The 16,618-nt window shown below is 42.5% G+C and overlaps 3 protein-coding genes across 5 annotated transcripts; 2 read left to right on the top strand and 1 right to left on the bottom strand.

The window, feature by feature from the left end:
• Positions 1 to 1,564: 1,564 nt before the first annotated feature.
• Positions 1,565 to 7,197, bottom strand: LOC115740946 (peptidyl-prolyl cis-trans isomerase CYP57). Its single transcript, XM_030674597.2, has 10 exons — positions 6,807 to 7,197; positions 6,099 to 6,277; positions 5,930 to 6,031; positions 5,615 to 5,721; positions 5,373 to 5,514; positions 4,883 to 5,126; positions 3,980 to 4,019; positions 2,783 to 2,972; positions 2,297 to 2,434; positions 1,565 to 1,931 (listed from the first exon to the last, which is right to left on the bottom strand). Exons 1-10 carry the CDS (start codon positions 7,024 to 7,026, stop codon positions 1,791 to 1,793), a joined length of 1,503 nt encoding a protein of 500 aa, XP_030530457.1. The 5' UTR covers positions 7,027 to 7,197; the 3' UTR covers positions 1,565 to 1,790.
• A 1,015-nt stretch (positions 7,198 to 8,212) lies between these two features.
• LOC115741145 (U-box domain-containing protein 35-like) lies at positions 8,213 to 12,937 on the top strand. Of its 3 annotated transcripts, none has more exons than XM_030674893.2 (9): positions 8,213 to 8,477; positions 8,591 to 8,682; positions 8,978 to 9,099; positions 9,204 to 9,413; positions 9,696 to 9,951; positions 10,069 to 10,170; positions 10,288 to 10,716; positions 10,875 to 11,681; positions 12,080 to 12,937. In XM_030674893.2, the coding sequence occupies exons 1-9, from the start codon at positions 8,297 to 8,299 to the stop codon at positions 12,119 to 12,121; spliced, it is 2,241 nt and encodes a 746-aa protein (XP_030530753.1). In that variant the 5' UTR covers positions 8,213 to 8,296; the 3' UTR covers positions 12,122 to 12,937. The 3 variants fall into 3 exon arrangements, with proteins under 3 accessions (XP_030530753.1, XP_048134206.1, XP_048134205.1); XM_048278248.1 differs by having other exon boundaries at positions 8,308 to 8,481; XM_048278249.1 differs by lacking the exon at positions 9,204 to 9,413.
• Positions 12,938 to 13,432: 495 nt separating this feature from the next.
• Positions 13,433 to 14,533, top strand: LOC115741032 (leucine-rich repeat extensin-like protein 5). Its single transcript, XM_030674728.2, has 2 exons — positions 13,433 to 13,716; positions 13,747 to 14,533. Exon 2 carries the CDS (start codon positions 13,809 to 13,811, stop codon positions 14,427 to 14,429), a length of 621 nt encoding a protein of 206 aa, XP_030530588.1. The 5' UTR covers positions 13,433 to 13,716; positions 13,747 to 13,808; the 3' UTR covers positions 14,430 to 14,533.
• Positions 14,534 to 16,618: the final 2,085 nt, after the last annotated feature.

Here is a 16,618-nt window from a genome sequence, read left to right as displayed (position 1 = left end):
TCCAAGAATATCCGTGTACGTTTCTAAGACAATTACATCCTGTCAACGTCATCATATTGGACAGCAAGAGAGATGGATCGTCCAAACGAATAATATAATAAATAAGATATCATTCAATCATGATCATGATTAGTCTTCAACGCGCTATAGATGGATGCCTAAACAAGATCTGTACTTTAATTTCTGCGGATAATCTATTCTTCCTTCAATCAGGCAAGCATGTTACTTCAGAACCAAGTCAAGATTTAACCCCCCCAAAAATAAAAATAAAAAAAAGAAATTTCGATTGCTTGTTGCTGCTATCGAGATTGCAGTCTGAACTGGGCAAAAAATTCAACGTTTTACGCTGCTTTTTTGACGTTTTGAGCAGCTAAGCCTGACGTACAGGAAAAGAAGAGTAGGAGAAAGAATCTTGGGTTTGCTTGTGGAACGATGTTTCGAGCAAAAGCGTCTTTGGGAAATTTCAGCTGGCTTGTTACGGCCCGGGCTCTTATCTGGTCTGTGGCTAATGGGGACTTGTGAGTCAAAAAGCTTAAATCATTCCTTGCCTCTCTGGTCGTTGTTTCGTTAATGTGTAACACATGTGCTGTCCCGTTGCTCTCTCGGGGCCCCAACCCGTGTGTAATTTACCTAATGAAATCCCACCGGGCACACGGGAAGGCGTGGGTGGACAAGATCGTCGCGCCTTATGCAGACGAAAGGCCAAAAAACAAATCTTTCGAAATCACACGAAACGAGGCACGTATGCTATTTGGACACGAACTGGAGGTGGGGTGGCCGGTAGAGGTTGTCGCCCCCCGGCCCGTTAACGTTTTGCTGTGACATACGAAATTTCGGTGTTCGGGGAAGAGTTAGATGCGAATTTGTCATGAATTGAACAAAGATGTGATGATAATATTCAATTAGGAGGAGTATAGGTCTCGGTTGAACCCAAAAAAAAAGTTCTTTTTCTTGGAATCTAAGCCTCAGCTTCCAGAGGCCTTGGGTCAAACACTCCAATTCGGACCGAAGCTTACTCCTTTGTTCACCTTTCTAACAAGCCCAAAAAATAAAATAAAAAAAAAGCCAAAATTTCCAACCCTCAAGACCTCCCAAAAATTAAAATAAAAAACCAGAATATAATAATTCTCTGTTTTTATGGTCGAAATAATTCTCTGTTCATTCATAGAAAACAGTTGTGATGCAGGAACAAGGAGGGTCAAAATTCCAATTCCCATGAGCTAATACGGGAACGATCCAAACTCCAATGGACCCGACACCGCCAACAAAGACCATGTGACGCTCCTTCAAGAATGCACCAAATTCCAAACAGGCTCAATTCATGGGTGGCTTCGAAAAGTCTTGAACAGGTCTGCTGTCGGCCCCAAACGTCAAAAGTATAGAAAGAAATCGAAGCATCATGGTGGGGATTGGTCTGAATCCGACGCCTTCCTCATGCTCTTTGTTAGTGGACAGACTTGGACCACCTTGTTCTCCTGGTCTTCCGGCCGTGCCCTTCTTCCAGAAGTGCTTCAGTTCAAATAAGACCAACAAATGATAATCTCGAGAGAGACCCAAAATAATAATAATAATAAGAACCAAAACTCTCAGCGAGAATAGTACCACTTCAAGAATAGTTCGACTAGATCATCCGCCTCTCTCGAAGGAGAAATTATGTACATGTTGATTTGTGTCCTAATGATACAGATTGGGATGTCAATAGATCAATCTCTTCAATGAAGAGAGTTACCACCTCTAACATGCACTTCAACAATCGCTGGTTTAGTTTGTCCAAGGGGTACAAATGGGGATCAAGTGAGAGATTTGCCCGCCCATTCCCGTTCTCTTCGTTTTTCTTTGGCCTGCATCCTGTTGAACTTCTCTTTTCCCTTCTCCAAGAGAGGGTCCACCACGACATAATCACTTGGATCTTCATTACGAGACATTCGGTCCTGCAGATGCATTAGCGAAACTATTTTAACGGGCATTCGAATGTTCAACACCACGAAGCATTTAAGTTTTAAACTGCCATTTGCAATAATATCTCTCAGTTGCACAAATTCCATCTATGCACAACAGAAGCCTGCTCAATTCCACGTACAATTCAAAGGCCCAACCCGTCATTACTAACCAAACCAGTTTTGCACTTAACTTCTTTTGCGAATGACAGTGTAGTTTCAACTAAAATTTACCGTTAAATACACTAGTATATACCGGATATCCATTGGAACAATTCTTTCTTGAACCTTCAAAAGCTGTTGAAATTTTTGACAGAACTCAACATACAGCCATAAACATCGAAAAAAATGAAACTCACCTTGCCAGGCTCAGGAGCAAATTTCAACTTAACTGATTTCCAGTCAGATAAATCATCATCACCATCTCCAACCTTGGCACTTGACACCAAAGGTCTTCCGAGTACTGACGCCTTGAACGTTTCAAGCTTAGCTAGTACCTTAACAGTGAATAAAAAACTCTATTAACAACAACATCCACTGCAGAAACAGGAATATAAAGTAATGAGACAAAGAATAAATCTGATGCAAACTAATCTTTGTTCAAAGTCATACGCTGTCAAAACACGAATACAAGCGTTGGATGAACTCAGCAGGTGAAAATAAGTTAGAAGCCCACAAATAAGAACTTAAGTCATTTAGCAAAAAATGCAAAAAGAGTCAATAAATTGTGACTTCTGGCGTGATCATTGGCTATAGATCTTTTGCTCGTTGAAAACCAATTCTCTGCTACTAACTGCAAATTTCCTGGAATGATAACATTGTGAAAATTACAGCTTATTAAATACCTCATCTTCACGTCCTTGAAGCCGGCGCTTTTTCTGTTTTTGCAAATGTCTACCTCGTTCAGCATCATTCAACAGCTGTAAATCTGCATCAGCATTAGCCATTCGCTCAGCTCTGGCTTCAGATCCTATTCCTTTTCTCTTCAAGGAGAGCTTTTCCAACCTTGGTTGATCATCATCGTCATCTTTGTCCCTGGTTATATAAAAATACATACACCATCAGGTGTTGAATTACGGCTTGATGCAACAATTTCTCACAAATCATGAATCAGAATATAATTTGCTAGACTTCAATTACAAGGCAGGCCAACACCAATTCTGATTTATAGTTCTAAAAATTCCTCTATGAATGGTTAAAACTGAGTTCCCGGACGAGAAACTTGCTTTAAGGATCAGATTTTAATAACTCAATTTTGATCCATGATTTGCGTCAAGAAGATATAGTTATGATTATCTGAAAAATAAAATACAAGCTAGAAGCTTCCACATATCAACACTGAGAAGGATTAAACACGAATGACTTTAACCCCACAACTTGTTAAGGCAGTAGATGCATCCTTCGGTCAATAGACAGTGAAGATGTAAAATGATAAATAGCATTAAGGTCACTGCATTCTAAATTATAAGGATGTCTAGGCCCAAAACCAGCCTGTAAATAGAATCAAACACAAAAATCAGGAATAGAAGCAATTTGTATTGACTAGCAACAGGTGAGAGAATCAGTTATATTAAGCCCCAAATGCCATTAGCCCCAAAGCATCTTAAGCACAGTGACATTTTTAGTCTAAAGTCGAAACACTAACCCACAACTGTCTTCTAATAAACCTAATGCACTAAAGTTGAGGTAAATCTCCTATCATGAGCATCTTCTCCTCAAGGAGGAATACAGATAGTAAATAACAGGATCTACATCACTGTGTTTCAGAAACAACAAAACCCTAGTCAGCTAAGGTTCTTAGTACTTATATCTAAAGTAGCACTTTGCAATCACATGTTGTTATTATAAGGAGAGTATGGTGAATACTTGATCATACAACAGCTTCTCTCTTAAGATATAGTAAAGTTTGTACAAAGAGGGAAGTATGACAAAATCACTGCTCACTGGCAGAGCAAGGTGGTTAAGTAGGATAGACAATGTGAATTACAGTGGATAAACATCTACGATCTCGTTAATTTAGGAATTAGGTCCTCTCTCTTTACCTTGAAATAGATGACTCCCGCTCCTTTCTGGCAGACTTCCCTGCATTTCGTACAATATAGCGCAATTAAGTTGGATATGAAGATGAACCGAAGGAACACCTATGCGAATTTTCAATTATCTTGTCCTATCAATGTCACCAGGTAACTTTCAGTAATAAGAAGCGGTTCTTATTTTTTATGTCAGCCAACGATTAAGCTTCTCTCAAGAGTCATTTCAAAGTGAGTGTAAAGCTCCAAGCAAAATGTGACAAGTAAGAAAATAGTAAACCGGTGTCAAAGGACCAGTATAACAATTATCAGATATGTATGATCTCGCTCTCCATGAAAACAGTGCGTTCCGAGGTGTGAAGTGGGAGAAAAGGTATTTTAAGCAGAGCTGCACCATGCAATTGTTTCCGGACATTTCAAGAGTATCCAGAAAACAAACTCATTTGTGAAATCTCATGATTCTGAACATTAGTTTTTATCCCCTTATGCCTCTCCTAAGATATCCTTGATACAACTACTGATTTTGATCTTTCTCATATTAAATGTTATGATGAGAAAGGAAAATTGACTCTCACTTTTTCCTTGAATCATTTCCCGGAAGAAATATGCGGCTGAAGTAAGACTCATCTATCCAAAATGTCTAGATTTTGCTTCACACCAGCAACATTGTCTACATTTTGTACTTCACACCAATAACACTACTACACTGGTTTGGTTATAGCCATTGATTCATTCTCTACTCATGGTTTTCAGTTCAAAGTCTGATGCCATAAACATAGAAAGAGCAATCTATCTGAGTCACTATGTTTTCTTTTGTAGACGTTCACAGGAGCAACAGAAAAAAGAAAAAGTCTTCATGTCGGTGCAACAGTAGCTTAATAAATGAAACTACACTATCGGATGCTAATTCAATACCATCAGGCAACTTTGGCTTTGGAGGGAGATCACCCAGCTCCTTTCTTTTCTGAAGTATTTGCCTACGCATTCTTGCATCAAAGCTTGCATCATCATCATCATCATCATCTTCTTCATCATCGGCAATTTCCCTGAATGAATTTGAAAATTCAGCTCCGGACTCTTTCCGCAGCTCTTGTTTCTTTGAACTTAAAGCTTCTCTAACGGATTGGGCATCCCTTGAGGTTTTTCCGTCAGATGAATCCTGCAATTCACAATTGGCATCACCAAGTGTAAATAATTTAAGGAAAAACAAGTATAACAGATAGAAAATATTGCACCAGCATAGGACAAAACACTGTTTTCACTTTGATGTGGAAATATAACAATGCGTTTATTTTCTTGGAATGCAACTCCCCACTCAGAATGAAGGACCAAGGTTGTCTAAAGAAAAAGAAAAGCTAATCTCTATATCTCCAGCTATTATACCATAAAACGACTATCTAATTACCAATTGTTTACTTGGTATATGTTCTTTCAGCAAGCGAGGATCATCAAGCACGTCGTGACTGCTCTTAATCTTCTGTTTAATAACAACCAGTTCCTTCTCCTCCTCTTCAGCTTCCTCTCCAAAGGAAAGCAAGTTCAGCTTTCTACAAAGAACCATTAAGACAATTATATTCTCAAATAGCTGTGGGGGAAGTAATGGATATCCCTGCTTAAGTCATATGACAAAAGTGAATAATATCTTACTTTACAGCCTTTTTCTTTGGTTCTTTATCTTGAACATCAGGTACAGTTGGAACCAAAGACCTCACTGGTGCTCTAGGAACAATATCTTCAAAAGGGTTCCAGAGTACCTGGAGTAGTGAATTGTTATACCCAAAAAAAAAAAGGCGATTCAGGTCACTGAGAAGCGGGCAGAACTAACATAAGCAGGTGATAAAACAAGCAGTGAGCAAACCATCATAGAAATCTGGATCTGGAATAGACCACTTAGGAGCAACATCATGCTATGCCTCTAGTTACGATTCTTCAAAGACTCCTAGAAGCATGACAAGAGCTTACCTCCACTGAGATTATTTTGGGGGGTGGATCCAACGGGCGATCACTCTTGTCAGTTTCGAGCTCAGTTAGTCTACTAAGATTGTATATTGAATCGCCAGTTACCTGAAAAGAAGAAATTTATCAAACAACTCGCAAGCTGCATGTCGCTCGTGACTCATCTCATGTTTACCTTTCCAAAAATGGTATTCTTTCGGTCAAGCCAGTCACATCGATCCAATGTGATAAAAAACTGACTCCCATTGGAGTGTGGTGATCCCGCATTGGCACAAGCCACTAAACCTCTGTGCTTGAACCTCAAACGTGAATGAAACTCATCAGAAAATGCATCCCCATAAATACTTTCACCACCTGAAATCACCACACTCACTGGCGTCAGTGGAAAATCCATGACAACAAACTTCTCATCCAACAAATACAGCATGAGTTCCAACCTACAAGATCCAGTTCACTCATTGCCACAAACCCTAAACAAGCAGGGTATATAGGTCCAAAATCCACTACATTTATCATAAAGCCAATTGCTTCAGGGAAATAAAAGACTGGCCGTCAAAGCAATCCGATTTGACACTGCTAATCCCTAGAACAGAGATACTTTTCCAGCGATTTCCACTACAGGAACAAGCAAATGAACTTCACATCTGAAAACAGCTCTCAACCGAATTAAACAATCAGCAATGTGGTGTTGCCTGAGGTGTTCCTCAATCTTCAGACTTCATCCAATCTCTAGTGTCACATGAACTAATGCAATAACACATCAGCCATCACCAGCAACAATAACTGCCAACAAAGCCCTCTACGCTAACAGACTGAACCAATTGGTTTTGCTCAAAATCCCTGCAATTTTATTTCAACAGAGAGAGGGAGTGAGAGGACAGACCTGTGCCGGAGCCAGTAGGATCGCCACCTTGAACGAGGAAGTCCTTGATGATGCGGTGAAAGATGGTGTTGTCGTAGTAGCCTTCGAGGCAGAGCTGAACGAAGTTCCTCACGGCCTTGGGCGCCTCTTTCGGCCAGAGCTCGATGTCGAGTGGGCCGTGCGTCGTGCTCAGCACCACCTTCCCCTTCGTCGGCGGCTCCACCACGTACACGGTCGACATCTTCTAATCCAATTCTACAGGAACTCTGCGTAGTGATCTCGACGAAGACGAATCTCCGATTCGGAGAATCCCCCGCGACCGGGATTTCCAGGGTTTTCTGGAGCTCGGTTGCGGAAGAAGAGCACACAAACGACGCCGTCAGCCGCCGGTCCCCAAAATGTTGCCCTTGAAAATTTCTTTTTTTGTCAATTAAGCCCCTAAATCATATAATCTTTTGAGGCCACGTCAGCACCGATCGGACCAATTAATGAGGTGAAATTAACAACATTAGTTAATCATCGCATCATTTGATTTGGATTAAACGCCACCCAAATTGTGGGCAACGTTCAATATTAGGCAGAGTGAATTTATGGCTTTATTTATTTTGTCAAAAATAAATGATTCGGCAAAGATTTTCCTTTAAAAAATTCATTATATCGCTTAAAATGTTTGCATTATCGATAATAATTTATATCTAAATATTTTAACAGGTGAAAAAATTATTTTTCATTCATTCAATTTTACAGGCGGTGCGGGCAATCATCCGTACGACTCTTTTTGTTTCCGAAAAATGAATAATTTGAATTTTTTTAAAAAAAAAAATGACCGCTTATATTATTCGAAATAATTAATAAATGAAAAATATTTACATATCAATAATAATTTATGCCTTAATATCTACATAAATAATGAAAAAAAATACTCTTCGTTTATTTATTTTCATGAGATGATACATGCGATCATTTTTACAAAAATATTTTTTGAAATATTTATTTTTTCGCGGAATAGGCGGGGCTTATGTGATAAGCTCGAACATTCATAAAAATTAATACGTTTCTGGGGTACTTTATGAAAAAACAATCATGCAAACAGAAAATTAGCGATTAGCCATTGTCCTGTCCATCCAACTGGTCCGGACAAGAGGTGACGTGTCAATTTACCCAATACCATTATCTTCCTAACCACAATGATTTAACCAGAAAGCGACGACCAGGTCAAAATTGCCTAAAATAGGTTTAAAGCTTGGCGCGCAAATTTGGGCAAATTAGGTAAAAGTTCGTTAAAATATCGCCCGCGTCCCGCTAAGGAAAGAAACACAAAAGACCCTCGAACCTCAGGAGCAATGAGCTTTCACCTCATTTATCAGCCTCTTTTCCCAAACCAACTCGGGGGCCACGGCGGCATCGGCGGCAACCCCGGGAGCACCCGCCGAGGAGACACGAACAGTGACAGCAGCTGTCGCAGCCGCAGCCGCAGCCCCAGCCCTGTCCCAAGCTTGACGGTCGGCGAGATGGCCTCGTCCCAGCTGTCATCCGACCACAATGCCACCGGCGCGGGCACCGCTTCCGTGGCCGTGGCCATCGACAAGGACAAGAACAGCCCGCATGCCGTGCGGTGGGCCATCGACCATCTAGGGGCCAACGGCTCAGTTATGACCCTGATCCATGTCAAGAACAAGAATCCGCAACACAGTAGGTACCCTCGATCTCTCTCTTTGGTTTCTCGAGTTCAGTCCTTCGATTCGCAAGGCGAAAATGAGGATTGCGAATAAAATTGGATTCCTCGTTTGGTTTTTCGTTCGCAGTCGCTTCCGGCACTGATGTTGTGGGAGACCCGGCGGATGGAGATTCGCGAGATCTTTTCGTTGTTTACCGTGGATACTGCGCTCGCAAAGGGGTATGCCAGTTCCTCGTCTTCACAAACATATCAAACATTTCACTTGTCTGGTTCGGATTTCGGTTTTGCAGACAGTTGAAGCTGATGTTTCCTGAATCATAAGGCCTTAATTTCTAAGTTTAAGCTTTTAGATGAGGCGGCATTTTGGTTTAGAACATTTTTATCGCTCTTACATAAATTCGATCGACGAGAAATGGCAAAACGGGGTTAATGGAAGATCATTATCGGGAAATGGATGGCGGTCAATGAATGCGAACAAATCAGATTCGATCTCTAAGGTAAAAACTTGCTTTAGGTTCAAATAAAGGAGATGGTCGTTGAGGAGAATGATGTTGCCAAAGGCCTTCTGGAATATATCGCAAACAACTGCATCACCAGCATCGTCATGGGTGCAGCGAGTCGGAACACTCTCGCCAGGTCGGTCTCTCTCTCTCTCTCTCTCTCGCTCTCTCCCGCTCTCTCTCTTCCCCTATCAAACGGCGACGAAGAAATCAAGTTAGTTCTCTTTTCCTTGCCCTTAGGAAGTTGAAGTACACCGATGTGGCGACCTCCGTTTCGAAGTCTGCACCCGACTTTTGTAGCGTTTACGTGATTTCAAAAGGGAAGGTAGTGTCGGTCCGGCAAGCGCGGCGGCCTGTGGTGAACACCGCGACTCCCCCTAGACAGCCAAATTCTCGCTGCGTCTCTCCTATTTGTTCACCAGAACAGACGAAGCTCCAGGACTCAGTCAGGTAGTGGATACTGAATTCAGCTCCTGCTCTTTAAAAAATGTACCTCCTCATGCATTATTAGATATGCAAATCGCACTCAATGAGTTGTCGCATGTCGATGGAACATGAGATTATGCAGATGCATGAGATTGTTTCATGAGACTAAGACTACTTATGGATTTCAAATCGAGCGATGCTTGACGGTATTGAAAATAGGAGACTCGTTAGGAGCGTCACAAACGGCGTTTCTTACATGTCAAAAGTGCTGAGTTTCGTTTGTCCTAATGTTGTTCGATAAATCAGAGGCAATGGCAGGGGAAGAAGAAGAAGTATGGGATCGGATATAATGGATAAGAACCGGGTTTCTGCTGTGAACCTGTCGGTGGACAATCTCGACCTCCGTGGGTTCAGTTCTCCGCCACAGCGAAATTCTCTGTCCGACGAGAGTGATATCTCGGGGTCTCTATCTTTTGGATCGATGGATTTGGGGGGCCAGAGGTTTGATTTCAGCATGGTGGAGTCGGATCCGCTGTCATCTTCTTCAATCAGTCAATCTTCTGTAAGTACAACCCTCTAGAGGATTTGAGTTACCGCATTGGTATCTATGCCGCAATCATATTTTCGAAATGTTCAATCCAATTTTCACTATCTGAGCGTAATCGGCGGCTCTTTGCAGCGAGAACTAGAGGCCGAAATGAACAGACTCAAGCTTGAACTTAAGCAAACCATGGATATGTACAGCAATGCTTGCAAAGAGGCCATCTCCGCCAAAAAGCAGGTAACATTATGTCTTCGACCTTCAACATTTCGGAGGTGCGCCTTTTTGAAGCTATTGAAAAAGGTATGGAATATCACAGATAGGATCATGGGGAGTTGTATTGTTTTTTTTTTGTAGGCTGAAGAGCTTCATATGTTGAAGATTGAAGAAGCTCGTAGGTTCGAGGAAGCCAGGCTTGCAGAAGAGGCCGCTCTCGCTGTTGCCGAGATGGAAAAGGCTAAGTGCAAAGCTGCCATTGAAGCAGCAGAGAAGGCGCAAAGGCTGGCTGAAATGGAGGGACAGAGAAGGCGACATGCTGAGATGAAAGCCAAGCTAGAGTCAAAAGAAAAGGTTCGAGCACTGAGTGCCTTGCACCAGAATGATACCCGATACAGGAAATACACCATAGAAGAAATCGAGGAAGCAACTGACAAATTCGCAAAGACAAATAAGATCGGTGAAGGCGGATATGGGCCGGTATACAAGGGAAAGCTTGACCATACGCCTGTAGCAATCAAGGTACTGCGACCGGATGCTGTTCAAGGGAAAAAGCAATTCCATCAAGAGGTAAAAAGCATAGTTTTCATAGGATTTGTTCATCAGTAGGCCTGAGGAATGAGAATTACTGGCTTTGATTCATCTCAACGCATACTGAAGATCTTCAGGCTTGAATGAATGCATCTCTGCAGGCATCATAATGCTAATTGCTTATGCCAAAAATGTAGGTCGAGGTTCTGAGCTGCATGAGACATCCAAACATGGTCCTCCTTCTAGGAGCTTGCCCCGAGTATGGATGCTTGGTGTACGAATATATGGATTTCGGCAGTCTAGAAGACCGCCTATTTCGAAAAGGCAAAACCCCTCCAATTTCGTGGCAGAAGCGGTTCAATATAGCAGCCGAGATCGCAACGGCTCTTTTGTTTCTCCACCAATCCAAGCCTGAGCCCCTCGTTCATAGGGACCTCAAGCCGGCCAACATCCTCTTAGACCGTAACTACAAGAGCAAGATTAGTGATGTCGGCCTAGCGAGGTTGGTCCCCCCTACCGTAGCAGATAGCGTCACGCAATATCACATGACTTCGGCTGCAGGAACGTTCTGTTATATAGATCCGGAGTATCAACAGACGGGCAAATTAACCACCAGATCAGACGTGTACTCCTTCGGGATAATGTTGCTTCAAATAATCACAGCTCGACCCGCGATGGGGCTGTCCCACCATGTTAGAACTGCCATCGAGAAGGGAATGTTAGAAGAGATGCTTGATCCAGCAGTGCTGGATTGGCCAGTGGAAGAGGCTTTAGCATTTGCTAAATTGGCTCTAATGTGCGCGGAGCTGCGAAAGAAGGATAGACCTGATCTCGGAACAGTTGTATTGCCGGAGCTTAACCGGCTAAGAGATTTTGGAAGCAACTTAGAGAGCAGCAGTGGTAATATTCACAGCCATGGACCGAATTCTACCGTTGCAAGCAGCGGACCTAGTTCTCCCGCTGTAAGCCATGGACCAAGTTCTCCTGCTTTAAGTCCTCGACAGGTATGACTAGACACTGAACTTGGTTGAGTTTTAGCTTTCAACAAGTTAAATGGATGCATCCTACATCACATATGATTCTCATTGCTTGGATGGACGGAAGCATGAACTGAGAACTAATCAAGAACTACTGAGATGGATTTGCATTTAAGGCGAGTTGAATGATGAATGTGCATGCATACAGCCATTGAGAAATAGCTGTGAAACTATGCATTAACAGAGTGGCATCCACTTAACTGAAGAATTACATCCATTACACTCCTTCAGACTTTAAATAAGGAGAGTAAAAGGGAGAAGCTGTTCTTGACCATGACGTCTTCCTCATGATGTTGCATTTATACTAGAACAAACAGCGTTTCAAATAAGTTTCGACTTTGTCTTGTGTGTTGATATCGTGCTAGGGCGCATCATACGAGACTCCGAATGATGGAAATGATGGTTGAACGGATGCATATACGCTCAAGGATGACATCGACCGACCTTGGAAGAACTCATAATTGGAGGACTTGTCCCACAAAAAGCTACACGGTATCGCAAAGATCTGGCCCTGCTATTACCCCCATCAGATTTAAACTGTGAAGATCATTCTCTTCGGGCGCTTGTTGATAGTAGAGAACAGTGTGGAAAGTTTATAGTTAAGCTTTTTTGGGCAGACAATTACTACCACTTGGAATAAAAAAAAATTTGTGCTGCCTGCACTGACTGAAGGCAACTTTTCTGTTTGCTCTTGGAATGAATTCGCCTTTCTAGTTTTTCCTTGTGACAGCAAATCGAAACAGCATTTCATCCGAATCTCTTGGCCTCGCCATGTCTCCTCGTGATCTTTTTTTAATTTTGGTCGTAATCATTCTAATAATCAGGTTGCTCAGGCTAATTTACATGGTTTTTAGACCATATTTATGGAGATTTTCGAATAAAAAACATTACTTTATGCAATGTGATGATGCCAACTTCTGATTGAACTGAAGACAAACAAGATTTCCCCTGGAATCAGGAATGGAAGTGGAAAGTTGGAGGCCAACCTTCCAAAGAGAAGCATGAGAACAAAGAAGGATAAAAGCAAAAGGTGTGATCTGTGTGGCTAGGACTTGATGCACAAAGAGAGGTGAATGGGTTGTGATATGTGTGAGTCAAAAGCTAAAAAGCAACAGCATCTGTCAAGCAACTTTCACCTAGGATTCCACTCCATGGGGATAAAAGGAGAATTGAAAGAATAGACACTTTTTATCTCTAGGGTCTCTAAATTCTGTCCTTTCATGTAATAATGCCCCCCCTTTTTTCTGGGTCCTAGCAATGATTCATTTCTTGATGGTCCAACAATGGTGATTCTCTCTCTGGTTATCCAACAGACATCATTCTTGTCCTGTAATTTTTAGCGTTTCATATCAAAATGATGAGATAACCCTTTCATAGAGGGATCAATAATTGACTGGCGAGAAGCTTCAAAGAGAGAGAGAGCGCACATTGTCTGGACCAATTGACATAGATCATGCGTGATTACGGTCCCACAAGATCTAACCACGATGATTCGATCCACTCCATCAAAATAACTTTGGACCAACATTTCTATCCTCAAATCAGTGAAAGCTATGCACGTGGTACTGAGTTGAAATTTGTCCCCATGTCACGACTCACAGCTACAGGCATAAAGGCTAAAATCTGTACAAGCACAGCCATAGATTTCAAAGAGGGCACAGCAAGTCCTCCCTCTCCGGTGCAATGGTCGAGGCACTTTTCACAATACTGTCTCGCTCCTAAGAGTGCAGTTTTCAAGACATTTGGAGGGAAAGTTCTTGGGAGTAATGCCCCCACATTGTCTTAATTAAACTAAGAAAAGAAAGCCACAGCACCCCACAAAAAGGAAGCATCTGAATTCGACTTTTTTGAATCTTCTCTTAGTGGTTGATCTAAAACCAAACAAATAAAATTTTGCAGTAAGTAATGCACCAGAGACTCCATTTGCCTCCTCTTTCTACACCAAAGAGAGAGAGAGAGAGAGAGAGAGAGAGAGAGAGAGAGTGAAGAATCCAGCTTTACAGAGAAACGCACACCCAATAGGTGGGAGAGCAAAAGGGGTATCTTGCAGCTTCTTCTCAAGCTTATGCCAGCTGAAACATCATCATCAAGAAGATGAGTTGGGCTCGTCTCAGGTTGGGCTCATTCGGGTCTCCAATGGCGCTCAAAGTTGGAATCTTTACTGCACTGCTCTTTCTCACAGGTGGAGTGACTTCGCAGGGCCAAATGCCCCCAGCCACGCCCACTGCTGGCATGGTTTGCATCAGTGACTGTGCCACTTGCCCTGTCATTTGCTCATCCCCTCCTCCGCTCTCAATGCCTTCCTATCAGCCTCCATTGCCGCCGCTTCCGACGCTGTCCTCGCCGCCGCCGCCGGCTCATGCCCACCACCATCATCCGCCGCCCGAGACTTACCATTTCTCCTCGCCGCCGCCGCCGCCGCCATCGCTGGAGCCTCTGACGCCGACCCCTCCCGCCCCGGCTCTGCCAACACAGCTGCCGCCGCCCGAGGTGCCGTCGCTGTACCCTTCGTGGGGCGCTCCGCCGCCTCCTTTTAAGTACTCCAACAATGCACCTTCCGGTCTTGGGACTCCAGGAATGGGAATGGGAGGGCATGATTACTCCTATCCTTACTACTATTTCTCTGCCTCAGGGGCTGCTTCTTTAGCTGGTCATTGTCACTTATTTATGTTGCTGTTGTTGTTTCCATGTTGTATGATCCTAGGATATGGTTGAGAGGGCATAGCCAGAGCGCAAGAATTTGTTCTCTAAGTATGGTGCTTGTAAGTTCTGGATGCTAGCTGTTCATAAAAGTTTCTCTGTAGTTCTTGTTCCAAGCTCCAAATTGGCCCTTTTTGAGACTCTTGCTCAAATTTTTCGTTGCCGTGCTCGATTCGATGTCTTTCCAAGTTCTACTTGAGTCCGAATAGCTTGAATAGCTAATCGAGTTGAGCTCGAGTATACTGACACTAACTCCAGTAGCTGGATTAGCCATGCCATCGAGACTATACTCATTTATCTCATTTGTATTGGTTAAAAAGCATGGACTAGTGAACACCCTTGAGTTCGACAATACGAGTTATCTTTAGTCATATGTGTCCTTCAAGCTTCCGTGCATCATTTAAGTGTCCTCCACGAACGTTCGACTTGTTACCGAGACAAACACACACTCAAGTAATTAATGGTCCGATAGCTAGATAGCGGACAATCTACACGTCCCACCATATGCATCCCCGAACATTCCTTCGGATTGGTACCAACAAATTAAAACGACGCGCGGAAATAGACATCAGGTGATCATGAGTTCTTTGAACCCTAAATTTTTATCTGAGTTGCCTGATATATGAATGCATTCACTTCCTTTGTATTTTCCTGTCGATAGTAGTGAACAGGGGAAAGAACAAAGCGAAGACAGAAAATGAGTAGGGGCCCGTTGGTGAGTTTTCTGTGGGCCTTATTGGGCCCGCTAGAAACTATTATAATACTATTGCTTCAGGAGACCCTAGAAAGAACATGCGAAATGACCAGTCCAAAAGATTAGGGCGCATATGGTAACAATTCTGCTTCAGAAATCAATTTCTATTCGGAAGTTGATTTTTTTACTTCTTCTCGGAAGCAGAAGTTGATTTTTCTACTTCTACTTCAGAAGTTATTTCTAATCAGAGAAATTCGTTTGGTAATCGTTGAAAATTTCTATTTCTGAAACATTATTAACACAAAATATTCTATGAAAAATTATTATTAGCGGCCAAAAAATTTTTACTTCATTTTTGAACATTTTAAATTTCTTTAAAATAAAAATTTATTATTTATTTTTTCCTCCTGCGATCGTAGAAGACGACTGGACGGGCCAGGCGCCGTTGTGGTTGTTGGTTGGCGACGGTTAGCGGCGGTCGCAGCCGGCCAAGATAAGCGGTTGGCAGCCATTGCGGCCAGCGAAGGTTGGCGATGGGCAATGGTTAGTGGTGGTCAACGGAGGTCGGTTGCGGTCGGCAATGGGCGGCGGCCGGCAGAGGTCGGCGATGGTTGGTTACCAAGGGCAATTGGTTGGTGGTGGCCGGCGGAGATTTGTGGTGGGCGGGGCGGGTGATGGTCAATAGTTGGCCGGTGGTCGTGGGCGGCGGCCGGTGGAGGTCGGCGATGGGTAGCGGCTGGCGACAGTCCGCGACGGCGGAGGTTGACGGAGGTGGGTATGATCGAAAAGAGGGTGAGGGCGTAATAAAAAGAAGGTGAGGCGAGAAATACTTATCGAGTTGGAGAAGCTATTTTTTTAACTTATCAAATTGGGAAAAAAAAAACTTCAGAAGTGAAAATTCACTTCAGAAGTAGAAATTTCTTTCAGAAGTAAATTTTTTTACCAAACAGAATTCTGTTTCAGAAATTACATTACCAAACGGAATTTCGGCTTCGGAAGTGCTTCTGGAGCAGAAATCCACTTCCGGAATGTTATCATGTGTCCCTTAGATTAAATTACTTAAAACTCTAGGGAAAATGACACAAATAGTCTCTGAATTTTTGGTCAAATATGTAATGTGATCTCTGACCTTTTAATTTATTCAATGTGATCAATCAACTTTGTCTCAATGTGTAATGTGGGCATTAAAATTTTACTTTGTTCAACGTAGTCCATAAAATTTTGGTACATATTAAATTTAGTCCAAAATGTTCGATGTTGTCATTGCTCTTAATTTAATGGAAGGACTACATTGAACATTTTCATATAGTTCATTGACTAAATTGAACAAATACCCAAAGCCTAGGGATCGCATTGAGCAAATTAAAAGTTCAAGGATCATATTGAATATTATGCTTAAGTTTGGGGATCACATTGAACAAATTAAAAATTCGGATATTACATTGAGCATTAGGCCAAAGTTCAGGAGCCATTTGTGTCATTATCCTACAAGCTCTTCTTCGTTCTATCC

This window comes from Rhodamnia argentea, chromosome 4 (genome assembly GCF_020921035.1).
Source record: "Rhodamnia argentea isolate NSW1041297 chromosome 4, ASM2092103v1, whole genome shotgun sequence".
Taxonomy (NCBI): Eukaryota; Viridiplantae; Streptophyta; class Magnoliopsida; order Myrtales; family Myrtaceae; genus Rhodamnia; species Rhodamnia argentea.
Note: the sequence above shows the minus strand (reverse complement) of the source record. Positions and strands in the feature narration are given on the sequence as shown.